Source organism: Triticum urartu, chromosome 3A, assembly GCF_056163025.1.
Source record: "Triticum urartu cultivar PI428250 chromosome 3A, HENAU_Tu73, whole genome shotgun sequence".
NCBI lineage: Eukaryota > Viridiplantae > Streptophyta > Magnoliopsida > Poales > Poaceae > Triticum > Triticum urartu.
Window position 1 is genome coordinate 734370948 of NC_141875.1, and position 14159 is coordinate 734385106.

Here is a 14159-nt window from a genome sequence, read left to right on the forward strand (position 1 = left end):
TCTAGTTGGGTTGGTATTGCTTGAGGTTTCGATGACCAGGGAGCGAGATACGCTATGCCCGGTTTTCGATCTCTTGTTTCCTGTCCCTAAGCCGCCAGCGGGTCGTCCCCTTATATACACGGGTTGACGCCCTACGGCTTACAGAGTCCTGGCCGGCTCATAAATAGTGTCCGGCTCGGTGACTAGTTATTTCTACCTTACAATACAAGTTGCGCCCTTATGGTGGCTTATCACCATGGGCCCTAAATCGTCTGTGGGCTTTTAGACCCTTTACTGAACCGCCATCTTCACATCTTGGTCTTGGGCTTCAGATGGGCTTCTCTTTGCGTAACCCGGCCCCTCCTGGCCGGCTTACGTACATAATTATATTCCCAACATCACCCTTGTTTTAAATTTTGGTCCATATAATGGTAATCTAGGGAATATCTAGAGGAAAATAAGAAATACTAATAATTTGAGTGTCTCCCAAAAGACTAGGCACTGAAACAGGTAGAGTATAGGGATTTGAGAAAACATCTATTTTTGTCATTTAAAAGATGACCCCCTGCTCTTCTATTTATTGTTCAAACATCACAGGACGACACAAATACTTCACACCACAATAAAAATGCAAAGAAATCAATTGTCACTTGCCTGGGCTCACTTGGTGAAGTGCTGCATCAAGTTACCAGCGGGGAGCTACAAATAAATAAAACTCAGTTGAAGCAAATGTTTTACAAAGTTAAAAAAGCTAGTATTTATATCCATGTAAATGAAGTCAACTACACATATAAATATAGTTTTCTATGCACATTGTTTCTCTGGTGTAGGAGGATGATAGTTTGGCAACTGCTCAAGAAAATCTTCAAGCTATGGCAACTTATTTCTACAGTAACCTTTTCCAAGCTGATCTTCGTCCATAGTTGGTGATCCAGTACATCCCAAGAAAATTCACAGCTGATATGAATGCCTTTCAGTGTGCTTTGTTCTCAGAAGAAGAGGTGAAAAAGGTTCTGTTTATGATGGGCCCAACAGGATCACGGGCATTGATGGTTTTACATTAGGCTTTACCAAGAGCACTGGTGCCTAATTGGTGACACCATCACTAAGGAAGTTCTTGGCTTTCTAAATGGCGTTCTCGTGCCGCAAGAGGTGATAGAGGAGTCTAGGTCCTCATCCCAAAGGTAAAAATATCCTCTGTCTCTTACTCAATTTCAGTAAATTACTTTGTGCAATGTAATATGTAAGATCGTTTAGGAAGCTCATACAGATAGACTGGCCGATTCTGGATGATATTAATTGAGGAGGAACAGAGTGCATTAGTGCCAATCACGTTAATTCCGATAACGTTGTCATGGCATATCCGAAGCTTGTGCTATCAAAGATTTAATAATACCAAAGCATATGATTGGGTTGAATGGGATTATCTCAAGTAGTTAATGACAAAGATGTACTTGAAACATGGAACAAACAATATAGCTCATCTTTAAATAAGACTTGGCCGAGACAAAATGCATACGTGTTGCATATATGGTTCACAATATTCACCGTCTTCAGATACATTCACCGTTAGTACTTTGATTCTCCGAAGTTCTGTACGCGTGAAGTATACCTGAATCTGTAAAGACAACGAGACATATTTCTTAGTGACAAAATTGTGCTAATCACGGTTCCGTATAATGCACGAATGAACATATCAAGTAAATCACTATTAAAATAAAATTACCTCCAAATCCAGATCAGAATTAATGTTATCTCCACTCTTCTCCATTATGCTCAGCAACATGTTTTCCAACTGATAAACAACAACAATAATTTAAAGAGAAGAATAGCATAAAGTAATACTCCCAACATTTGAAAATAGATAACATTTTAGAGTTGCGCACAAGATTAAGTGTGAGCTGGCATACAAATTAATTGTGAGTGAAATGTTAATATTTCCAGCAAACGGTATCAAGAAAGTTTCAGGTGATGTTGACGACAGTGTCTGAGAGAAGGAAACCAGAGACCAAGTAACTCCATATGAAGATAGACATGATCAAGAAACTGAAAGATGCAGATGGGAATTGGGTGGACAATGCAGAAACATCTGAACAGCTGGTCTCAGATATCTTCAAGGTGATGTACACCAAAGACTGCACAAAGTCAAGGAGTATAGGAACACGTCCTTGTAAAGAGAATTGGGTGATGGCGAAATACGTGATGCTCTGTTTGAAATAGGTCCCATCAAGACACCCAACCCTTCCAGCGAGATTTTCCAAAGTGAGACACACCGAGAGAAAATGTTATCAATGCAGCCAAGGAATTCTTCAGATCAGGGATTATGCTGGCTGGGTTGGACAACACATTTATTGCCTTTCCTAAAAGGTAATTAACCAGAAAGAACTCACAGATTTCAGACCTATTAACCATGTGATGTGATTTACAAAGTTGTGGCCGAATGCTTAATCCATTACATGATTCTCTTGAAGCTTCACTCTAAAGCTTAGAGTGCTTCGTACACGGGCGGATGATTTGGATAATGCCATCATGTCCATTGACTAAGTGCTTTCATGTTATCCAATTCAACAGTGCAAGAAACCTGATGACAACTGCTCTACTTACAAGTTTGATCTGACAAAGGCATAAGAAAGTTGACTTTTTGTTCTTGGAGGTAGTTCTGAATAAGATGGTCTTTGAGCAGCATTGGGTGTTATGGATTACAGCGTGCGTTTGCTCCGCCCGGTATGTTTTCGTGCGGTCTTGATTTTTTCCAAACAAAGACACTAAGTTACCTCTTTTGCATCGCAAAGCAAGGCACTCAAGCACAAGAAGTGTTAATTGGGAAGCGCAAGCATCAACCAGAGTTAATTAGTCCTTTTCATGATGAAATCAATGAAGGGCAATATAGGAACAAAGTGACCTAAACTGAATAGGAATTGGAGGGAAAATATTTTGAATAAAAATGGAGAGGCTAAAGACATGTATTCTGAAACAATGATAGTAGAATGCAAATGTCATGTAAATATCATATATCTATTCATTCTACTTAAACCTAACAATAATAAACATATAATGCACTAACCTCCACAGTATTAGAAATGCGTTTTCCATTGAGACATTCAATAACGTCCCCGTTTCGAATTCCACATTTTTCGGCAGGAGACTCCTCAGACACCTGAGGTTGAATTGCAATAACTAATACTTAGTATGAACGATCAAACAAGAAAACTTATGAAAGCAACAACAAACAATATCTACCACCGTAATAATAAGACAATCATCAATCTCACACTCGACCAATATATGCTCAACATGAGCAGGGTTTAGAAGGCTGATGGCATTAAATTTCGATCGAGGGATGCGCCTGTAGAAAAAATAAATTAAATACATTTCAATTATGTAAACATGAGCACATAAGGCATCCTAAATGAACAATTCTTGTTAAAACCATCTACCCAACATGTTTATAAATAGCCAATACCACACTAGATAAAATAATTTGACATAAATAGCATTCTAAGAAGCTCAAAGAGGACATGCCATAACCTTATATACAAATAAGAAACATATTTTGCTAGAATCAACACCAATAAAGTTACCACAAAACCTTTGTCTGTTACATATTAGAGTAGATACACCACATACCTAGAAATATGATTGTGGTACATGGAAAATGATTATCGAAGTTAAGAGGAAACTTGGCTTTGCACCTAATTTTATGTGTGTGTCCTTCTGGAATGCATGCCACTCAACATTTTAAGATCTAGGATTAATATCGAGAAAAATGACATCACCTTAAAATATACTTGCATAATAAATAATCGTTTTTATGAAAAGACACGTATTTTAGGAAACAGATGATCAAAGTGTAACCTTGAAGTCCATATAAATGTCCAAAACAACACATAATGAGACATAAAAGGAGTAACGATAACACATGAAAGCCAATAGAGTGTTAACCACCCATTTCCTCCATAAAGATTTCACGATGAATCATTCACAATCTTGGTTGGTGTGGTTCTGCTTTGATCCTTTCCACTTACGCCTCATCAAGATTCCACCCCTGGCCTCACTTGTACATGATATTTGCTATATGTGTTATTTAACAGAAATCTATTCAAACATACTCATTGTAAACATATAAGACTCTATTGGCTTATATATGTACCTAGGACTCATCAAGTTTATGTCCCTAACCTTACTTATACATGATTTTTACTACATAAATATTTATGGATTCAAATATAGCAATTGTAAAATATGAAGAAAAAAATGAATGGGAAAAGAGAAGCAAAAGAGATAAAACAGACAACTCAAAATGCAATTTTCCGAACTTATTCTTCTTAGAATAAGAAATAATCAAAGGAATAAATCATGTTGAGAGTAGAATAGAGCTGAAAAGGAAACATACTGGAAGTTCCTCCATAGATGAAAGCACTTGAGTAAAGCTAAAGAAGGTATAAAAGACCCTCCTGAACAACTGCCGATCATTCCCACAACCTTCCCATCTAAGTCAAAAACAGGACCTTCTAGATCATACTAGAACATTTGAATTGATAATATTAGAAGTTACATTCAAATAAAGCATTAAAAATACACTAGATACGATGCGAGTGGAGTATATGTGTATCATACGATCTCGTTGTGGACCTTGAATGTACATATGGTGATGCCGCTCATCATTGGTTGGATTTGAATATTCCACTCTACCATGATTTATGAGCAGATTGAAACATTCATCTCTTCCAAGCTCAAAAATGTCTTGAGCACATTTCACTTTATCACTAAAAGAGGGTAACTGAACAGATGGATCCACTCCCACCCTGAAGAAAGCAAGATTATAGTGCTTCTGGTAATAGAGCAGGTAGCCCTCTGCAGCGATGTAACCCTTGTAACCCCGCAAGTCAACATAAGCCTAAAAAGACATTTGTAAGAGAATGATTACTAAAGAGACCATCTGCACACCATAACAATCCATTGGACAAAACTTGTAAAAAAAGTTTCTAGACAAGTAAACATAATGATACATGTAAATTGCAACTAGCGATGATACATGAAACCATAGTAGAGAGTTATTTGAGATAACTTAAGATGGAACAAAGTTAGGTTAGACTAGAAGCAAAGTCAACCAGAACACTGGCGAGGCAGATAAATAGAAAATGCATTTGCCTATCAGCTCACCTTAGCATCACAAGCATACTGATCTTTGCAATGCCAAGCACCATTGGATGTGTGCTTTGTGCGGATCACAAGTGCATTCGTCACAACGGTACCGGTTTTGTTCTCATTATCAATCAATCCAGAAACCAGAGCACCACGTTAGCGGCTCACCATCTGCAAATCCATGGATATATATAGTAGCAAATAAACATCAAGTTTTCCACAACAATATACAAAATAAAAGAGACCGGATGATGTTATAGTACCTATCGAGGATGAAACCCCAACAACGAATTGAGCGGCACGAAGCACCGTCTTCCTTGCAGGTTCACGGATGTGAAGAAGCATTGGATCATCAACCAGGCAACTTGGAGGCATATCTTCAAAAAGCGTGGGCAACTCCATCTGCCGAACTACAAGAAGACCAACACACGCAAAGTAAACACCAGCATCCATAAAAAGAAGGATTTATGCAGCATTGCACTACAATTTGGAGATGTATATTCATATTTTTGGACCTGAAATACTCTGTTTTGTTGGTTAGATAAGATGGTATGTGATGAGCAGAGAAGAGAAACTTGGGAATATGACGAGAGATGATTTCATATTATCAATAAAAAACTACCTTCCCAAGAGTATATGATTTCATATTATGAATATTGTTGATGTAAAATAGAACTTAAAAAATATATAATTATACACATTATTCAAAGAAAAAAAGTCTATCATATATTAAATCAACGGGTGGGATAATCCCCATCTATTTGTTTTAAAATCACTGGCACCTAGATTCCTAGCCGTACGACTCTTAGCCATGACTCTGGGTTTCCACTGGTTTTTTGTTTTTCTGTTTTTTCTTTATCAGATTTGATTCTGGTTTTTGCTTTGCCCGATCAGGCTGTGGACCGTAGCTGCAGCATTTTGGGGAGGGGGGCAAAGCAGCGGTGACGCGAGGGAGAGCAGGGTCTTCGAGCGGTGGCGGCGCGGCTTAGGGTTCCCCCGTGTTGCGTGGAGTGGGATAACCCCAAAAATTCTACACCCCATAGGTAGCCTGTTCATGGGTGTGTGCCAGATAAATATCTTGATTTCTTTAGGAAACTACACGCTGAAGATACTCTTCTTGCTATTTGTCCACTCCCCTCGGTCAATTAACTGCCTATAATCCGAGCTAGTGGTAGACTGGCCAGAGTCGTTCAGCTCAGCTCATCCTCCCCAAGGAGAAGTTTTATGACTCATATATTAGTTCGTCCCACACAGGCGTTCTTCAGCCCCAAAGTTCCCCCTGACCTAGAAGCTTCACATACCTTGATCTTAGGATCACCAGATTTATTGAATGGTGGGGAATCTTGTAGCAAGTATCATTCCCCCACCATAGGTTCTTCTTGAACGGTAGTCCTCTCCCCATTTCCAACTTGTTGTCTTGTATCCATTTTCAAGAGATATTTCACTTTGACATACCCCTCTCCGGTACTAAGAAACTAGTAGATGATACCCTAGGGCCCACCTGTTGCTAGCAGCGCCGTATGCATGGGGCAGGGAGCTAAACAGGGTTAGCGGTGCCAAAACCCTAGAGATGAGGTTCGAGAGGTGATATCAGTTAAACGAAGAGGGCCATACGGTTTGGGGAGGAAAAGGCAATCGTATCTAAGCGGCGGCGTAGCAATTGATCCAAATTATTAATTGGCTTACCAAGGATCGGTTACCATAATTGCTCCTTTAGGAAATTTAAAACCGGGTGTGGGTATAGAGGTGTAAAACCAGGTGAGGGGTCGAGGGCAAACTTATGTGGGAGAGGGGTGCAAGGGAATCGGACAAAAGGAAAGCCTTAAGACATGAATTAGATTCTTTTGAAGTAAAAAACTAGATAATTGCATTTGGGTTTTAATGCGATATTCTAGTGCATCATCCCTTGATTTACCTACCCATATAATTAATGTGATTGTGTAAAATAATATGTTTCTTGGTAAACATTTAGTGGCTACCAACAAAATATAATTTCTATTTAGTAGGTAAATAAGATGCGGTGTAGCTGAGATGGTTTCATGGGAATCCGATGGGAGAAAAAAAATTAAAACAAAGGGGGGGGGTGTACATAAAGTTGGATGAAGGATGAGCGGTCGAGTCTTTTTAAAGTAGGACAGATGAGTAAACATCTGGCGTGTAGGAGATGGGAACAACATCTGGATGCCAAGCAGTCCCAATAGAAGGATTATGACTAGGAGAGGCAACATTGTGCTCACAAAAGTAGCTGAACTAATTGACCATGAAGCTCGTTTGTGGGATGAAGCACTAGTGAGAGAGCTCTTTTGGCTGGCAGATGCCGAAAGAATCCTCAAAATACTTCTAGCGATTGGGATGATGGAAGACTTTGTCTCATGACATTATAACAAGAATGGGATCTACACAGTTAAATCAGCATATTACCTAGAGTGGGATCATCAGCACTGTCGGAAGCTTAGAATCATGAGTCCATATGATTCATCTATGCTTAATGCAGTCTGGGGGGCACTGTGGGACTTAAGGACACCGATAAAGGTGGAAATTCATTGTTGTGGATCACTATATGGGGCGATTCCTTGCTATGGTGTCCTGGCTAATCGCCATATCTAGAGTTGGAGCCAATTCCCTATATGATTCATTGATTGTGGAAGTATAAACCATATGTTCTTCTCATGTCCAAGGGTAAAGAAATCTGGTCGCGCCTGAGGATCATAGAAATCATCGACGAGGCTTGCTTTGCGGTGGTCGACGGGATCGGTCCCCTAGAGAGGCTACTGTTAGATAATAACAATGCTCCTTTGTTGGTAGGAGTCCGAAGGTACGACCTGGTGGCTTTTGTATCCTGATACACATGGTGAGAACGATGAAAATTTATTCGGGGCGAGTCTTTGCAAGCATCCGTTAGATCTGCTCAAGCAATTTCGGTGTTGGCATTGATTTACCCCAAAGTGAAAAAATCAAAGACGGCGCAAGTCATCAGGCATGGTTGGAAGAAGCCACAAGAGGGTTTTGTCAAACTGAACGTGGATGCAACATTTGATGTGGACACGGGCTCAGGGAACACAGGTGCTATTATACATGATAGAACTCGTAGCTGGAGCATCCTTACAATCGATACACCGTCAACCGCTGAAGCATGTGCACTTCGTGATGGCCTGATTATTGCAGGAAACGTCGGATGCAATAAGATCCTGGTCGAATGTGATTGCATGGAAGTGGTGGAAGTCATGCAGAATGGCGGAAATTCTCTAGGTGTGGCGGTAGCCATCTATGAGAAATACTTTCCTTTGTCACAATTTTACTCGTGTAATCTTTTTGCACTGTCCTAGAGAGCCTAATAGAGCAGCTCATAGTCTAGCTCAGCTTAGGGTGAGGAAACATATGTGGCAAGAATCCCCAGGTTTTATTCGAGCAGTTCTAGTAGACGATGTAACTCTTATTCCTGGTCAATAAAAACCGCCATGATGGCTTTCCTAGAAAAAAGAAGTAGGAGAGATGAATAAAATTAGAGATAGAGGCTAGATCACCATGAGTGAGAATTCACAGTCGTGTCAGCCCTAACATCACTTTCATTGATCACTAAAGAGAACTCACTTTTCATTGATGCGAGGACCAAACCTAGACAGTTTTCACCATTGAGGGACAAAATAAATTTCCGGTATGTAGATAGAGTTTAGACACCAAACTTAGACATTCAGTCATTATGGACGAGTCTTCTTGTTGTTTGTTTGTTCATTTCGAAAAAACTGACATACTGGAGAGATCAATATTAAACTCACTTTTTCCTTGCTAGCCCTTTTGCACTCCAGAACTAAATTTGTACTGTGTAGAACTTCTCTAATTAATTTAGTGAAAATTAGAGACGATTGGCTTCGAACAGGGCATATAACAATTTCAGGAAAAATTAGTGATAACATCACAAATTAGTAAAAAAAACAATGGTGAATACGCTGGATGTGTATCTTTGCATTGATAGAAGGGTAGAAATTACATAGTGCGATCATTAGGCAACATACACAATGAGGCGTCGCCGAGGATGCAAGATGAGCAGGGAGCTGGGTGTTCTCAGATGCACAGATCGGTAATTGTCAGTTTGAAAGCGTATTGGATGCAAGATGGCAAGTGGCGAGATCCATATTTTGATCCAAATCAGCAGCAATTATTAACAAAAAATAAAGGTGCAGTACTAATACCATATATATATAGTGCGTACTTTTTTTTTTGCATGGTCATATAGTGCGTATTACTACTTGGACGGGAGAGCGAGACAACCTAATACCTATAAATACCTAATAAGACCTAATACGTTGGTCGTTGGATACCTGGACTCGAGAGCGAGTCGCCGACCCAAAAACCCAAATTAATCATCCCCTGATCTGTCCAACATATAGGTTTCACGCAGCCACGCGCTCCCTTCATAGAATTGGCGGCGCGGTCATGGTGGCAGTCTTGCTCCCGGACGACCTCCTCCTTGAGATCCTCATCCGCGTGAAGGATGCTGCTGCCCTGTTCCGATGTGGCACGACGTGCAAGCAGTGGTGCCATCTCATCGCCGATCTGTCCTTTCTTCGACGCCGCTGGCCACAAGACGCCAGCCACTCATCCTCCACCTTCGTCGGCTTCCTCGCCATGGGCGACAGCGGAGGGCCTTTTCCTGGCCGGGAGCCGTGGTTTGTCCCGACGCCGCGATCGGCTCTGAGCTCCTTCGTGCCCGCTGTCCGTGCAAGCCCATTTGACCATGCGGCGCCGCTCGTATCGCGCCATGGCCTTGTTGTCGTTCTCCTTGAACAGCGCGACGCCTATGACCGCGTGGACCAGACCATCGTCCAATTGGCGGTATGCAATCCGCTTGTCGGCACGTGCGACATGCTCCCTGCTCTAAAGTTCAGCTCGCCCTTCGATCACATGGACAACGGCTATGCCATTCTAACCGGTGCGGATTGTTGGTCCGACTGTGAGTCATCGCAGCCGGTTGAGCCGCGCAACTCGTCTTTCTTCAAAGTGGTAATCGTCGGCTGTGGCTGCCAAGACGTCAAGTATAGTGTCTATGTGTTCTCGTCTGACAAAGGAAGCTGGAGTGTCCTGCATACCAATTTCTTGGACATTACTCGAGAATCGGGCCACTACGGGCTGTTTAGCGACGCCATTGTGTGCCGTGGCATGGCACAATGGGTATTTATTTATACCTCAGATCAATATTTTCGTGTCATAAGTCTAAATGCCCGGACCGGCAACATCTCTACCACAAAGCACCGTTTCAAAATTAACTACAACTTCCTCCAGACTAACCCGTGCCTTACTCTAGCCATGGATGAGAGACTATCACTGCTAAGTACTCAATGGAAAATTCCCCAACTGGATATCTGGCAACAAAAAGAAAACCAACAAAATATTAACGCTACATCCGAATGGCTATGCACCCGGACCATCGAGCTAAAACTACTTGAGAAGATGACTCGAGGAAGAGAGCTACGTGTCTTGGGGGAGAAGTGCGGCACACTGCTCATCAGCGACGACGACCGCAAGCTCATTTACACCATCGCCCTAGAAACTGGGACAATTGAGGAGGTGGAGGATTGGCCACGTGGTGTCCACATATCCCCGTCGGATGCCATAGCCATGGAGATTGAGTGGCCTGCAATCTTCGTTTCTCGGCTTACAAGGTAGTAATGGTTACCATTTTGGCATGTATGCATTCATCATTTTTGTTTTCTTTTCACAAAGTATTCTTGATAATTTATCTTGTTGTGGTTCAGGGTTACTACTCAGCTTGCTCACTCATCTAATGCAAGTGCATTAATAGTATTTTCTGTTTTGAATAGGGAGTTCAAGTGTGCCCTGCCACCTCCAAATGACGAGACAACACCAACGATTAAAAGGCAGCATCGAAAAAGAAGCAGCAATATGAAGGGCATGGTCCACAGCAGCATATCCAAGAAGGCGAAGCAGCATGGCACGACCGCATAAGGAACTGGATTCGTTCTTTATTATTACTAGATGACACCCCGCGCGTTGCCGCGGGAATCTTAGCAATAAAAGTTGGATAATTACACAAATGAAATTATGATAGTTTGAATATACTTGTTGACTACGTTGTCTCTCGGATAAATTAAACACATTTCATGAGATTGAACAATACACAATACAAATACAAATATTTTCCATTTTCCTTTTAGAAATATCAATATTAGTGGTCTTTCAGTTGTAAGTGACCAAATATAGTGAGCACTAAATCATTTGTTCATCGAAAAATCTCACAAAAAGAGCAAACAAAAATTCAACAAATCAAATAGGCATTGGTGATTGGCAGGGACTCTCATCTAACAGTTCAGAGGACAGAGAGTTAGCTCTCCATCTCAACGAAACTGCATTGCAATATTGGCAGGAAATGTCCTGATGGAAACTGAAAAGGGGAAGAGTATTAATACAATCCATGAAAAATAGAATGACATTAAAATATAAAGAATATATGCATCTTGATGCTTACAAAAGATAGAATATTAAAAGAGATTACATCGCCTCTGTTTATGATAAGAGAAAAAGGACCTTCAATGCTACACAAAAGGCATAGTAGAGCCAAGAACAAAGCATGTGTGTTAATGTTTGGGGTTACTTGCCTGAGTTTGGCGGGCGACAAACTCGACGGTGTCCAGGATTGCGAAGCGCTTCTATTCTGATATTGATTAGCCTTACAGACTTGGATTGCTGGCTGCAGCACACATACATGTTGAGAAGATTTTTAAGGCCTGGGATATAGGTGCACGTGGTTGGAGCATGGCGTGTTTGCGGGTGGATTGCAGCGTCCATGCAAGTTTTGAACAAAGTTGAGAGGCGAGTCGACCGCGTGGAGGCGGATTGAAGGCTGCGGTGATACGCCAAATCAGGTTGGCTTGTACTGTACAGAAAGAAGATTCAGACCGATAGCAAGAGCCACATAGTGAAGAGGAGTTTTATGAATGAGGAATCAGGTTGAACTGTACCTTTGCCAATGGAAGATTGGAGTTGATAGGACATTGCAAATGGACGGCAGTCGGCAGAGCAACGTGCTGGTCGATCCTGAGCAAGGCAGAGCCCTGCAGCCAAGGAGAAGAGGGCGAATAGGGTGGCATGGGTGACTGGAGCGGCAGAGTCGCTTGCGACGGAGAGAACTGTAGATATAACATTACAAAGAAAGACAGTTAAGTAGTACAATCTTAACGAAAGCACATTCATGTGAAGAACTCCCTACCACCCTAGTGTAAACAGAGTAGCCCAATGTGGTTAAGAAAAAGCCTAGCAATTTTCTATATAAAAAATGGACCAGTCCAGATATACACTCTACATTGGTGCGGTGGAGCTGCGATGTTTTTCCGAGAAGGATGGAGTTGTCAGGACTGACACCAATCTATGATCTGAGAAAATTTGTATTGCAATTCCTTATCACCTGCTTTTGTGTGCAAAGTACTGCACGACAAAAGTCTCTGCACAGCAGAATACCAGTTTGGGGCTGCAAGCATAAGTTGGTCCAGAGAGGGATGCAACTTATAGGGACGATTGGCTCAGGTTCACCACATCTTGTCTATCCTTCAAGGGCTTCAGATGTGTCCCAGCTAACACACGCGGCACCAACAAACAACGGGTGTCCACAACAGAGACTTCAAATTCATCCCATCAAGGTAAATTATCTGAGAAAATTTGTAATTTGTGGACCATAATCTGTGAAGACGGCAGGAAGAAAGAATCTCAACTGCTTATATGGGAGAGAAACTATGTCAGTTACCACTGCATGAGGAGGGAGAACATGCAGCTGAACACCATAAGGCATTTGGAAGTTGTAATGTGCCGGCAAATTAAGGAAATAAAAAACAAACCTTTGAAATTGGGATCAGTGTGCATTATTTGATCATGGGCTTTACTATCACATATCTGAAGGGTGTATTCCGATATATTTATCCAACATTATGCAGGCGTCCTGTTCAATACAATATGTGTCAGCAAGCATGTAGTATAGGACTATAGGCATCAATATAGTTATCTTGAATTTCAGAGAGAATACAAGTATGTTCATAAGAGCAACTTTGTATTGTAAGTAGATGATCGTGTACCATTTGTACGGAAAGAACAACATAGTCAATCAAAAAATTGTATCACTCGGGAATTATATCAAACCCATGTCGTTTACAATGGAATAATACTGCCAGCAAACAACGTACCTGAAAATGAACTGGACTATATATGCCATAACCTGTGATCCTACAAAACAATAATAATAATTCAAACTGGATACCGATTTTTTTACTAATCAAATATGAGAAAGAGAGAGATGCAGGACTGTATCAATAGTGTAGTTGTTCGTACTAATCTAACATGAGAGAGGGGGGCTGGGGGTGTGATCGGACTTGCTACCACAGAGGAGAAGATAGTGGACAGAAAAGAACTTCCTAGCACACACAAATCAGAAGCTCCAACCAAGCCAACTAAAATAACCGCAAATCTGAGGAGACTGAGAGGTAGAAGAGTCCCAACCTCTAATCCAGGTGATTTTGGAAGAGGACGCCGGCACCCGGCCGGCAGCAGACCAGCAAAGCCGACGGCGGTGGCGACCATGGGGATCCAGGTTGACAGCAACAAAAAATCTCTGGTGGTGGCAGACCTCGAAGGCTTGGCAGATAGCGGAGTATGTAGAGATCGATAGATGCAATGAGAGAAGAAGAACGGCGCGCTCGGAACCTTCTTTCCCCACCACGGCGTGCGTTTCAGAGGGTGCTTGGATACGTTTTAGTCCCATGACTAAAAGTAGTGGACTAAAACTTGCTAGCCTCACCCATGCTTGGATCCAAATACTAAAGAGACTAAAATCAAATTATTGAGCATTTATTATCCTCCAAACCATCCAATTCAGAACTCGCATGTGTTAAAGTAGAGAAATTAAATGAGGAGAGAGAGGGCTAATACATATTTTAGTAGGTTTCCTATGACTTAAAGTTTTTAGCCTCAAGACTAGTTCTAGCCTCTCTTTAGTCAGGGGTGCTTGGAACTTTAGCCTCTAAAAGAGACTA

At 41.4% G+C, this 14159-nt stretch overlaps 1 protein-coding gene and 1 pseudogene across 2 annotated transcripts; one reads left to right on the forward strand and one right to left on the reverse strand.

The window, feature by feature from the left end:
• Positions 1-639: 639 nt before the first annotated feature.
• On the reverse strand, positions 640-5937 carry LOC147982427 (uncharacterized; annotated as a pseudogene).
• Positions 5938-9558: 3621 nt separating this feature from the next.
• LOC147982428 (uncharacterized) lies at positions 9559-11088 on the forward strand. Of its 2 annotated transcripts, XM_087517331.1 has the most exons (3): positions 9559-9755; positions 10029-10784; positions 10944-11088. In XM_087517331.1, the coding sequence occupies exons 1-3, from the start codon at positions 9559-9561 to the stop codon at positions 11086-11088; spliced, it is 1098 nt and encodes a 365-aa protein (XP_087373457.1). The 2 variants fall into 2 exon arrangements, with proteins under 2 accessions (XP_087373457.1, XP_087373456.1); XM_087517330.1 differs by having other exon boundaries at positions 9559-10784.
• Positions 11089-14159: the final 3071 nt, after the last annotated feature.

What these genes read in the sequence shown, in the direction of transcription:
- LOC147982428 (XM_087517330.1), top strand. Translation starts at nt 9,559, where the DNA reads ATGGTGGCAGTCTTGCTCCCGGACGACCTCCTCCTTGAGATCCTCATC. An exon ending in TTCGTTTCTCGGCTTACAAG is followed by an intron (nt 10,785 to 10,943) that starts GTAGTAATGGTT and finishes TGTTTTGAATAG; the next exon opens with GGAGTTCAAGTGTGCCCTGC.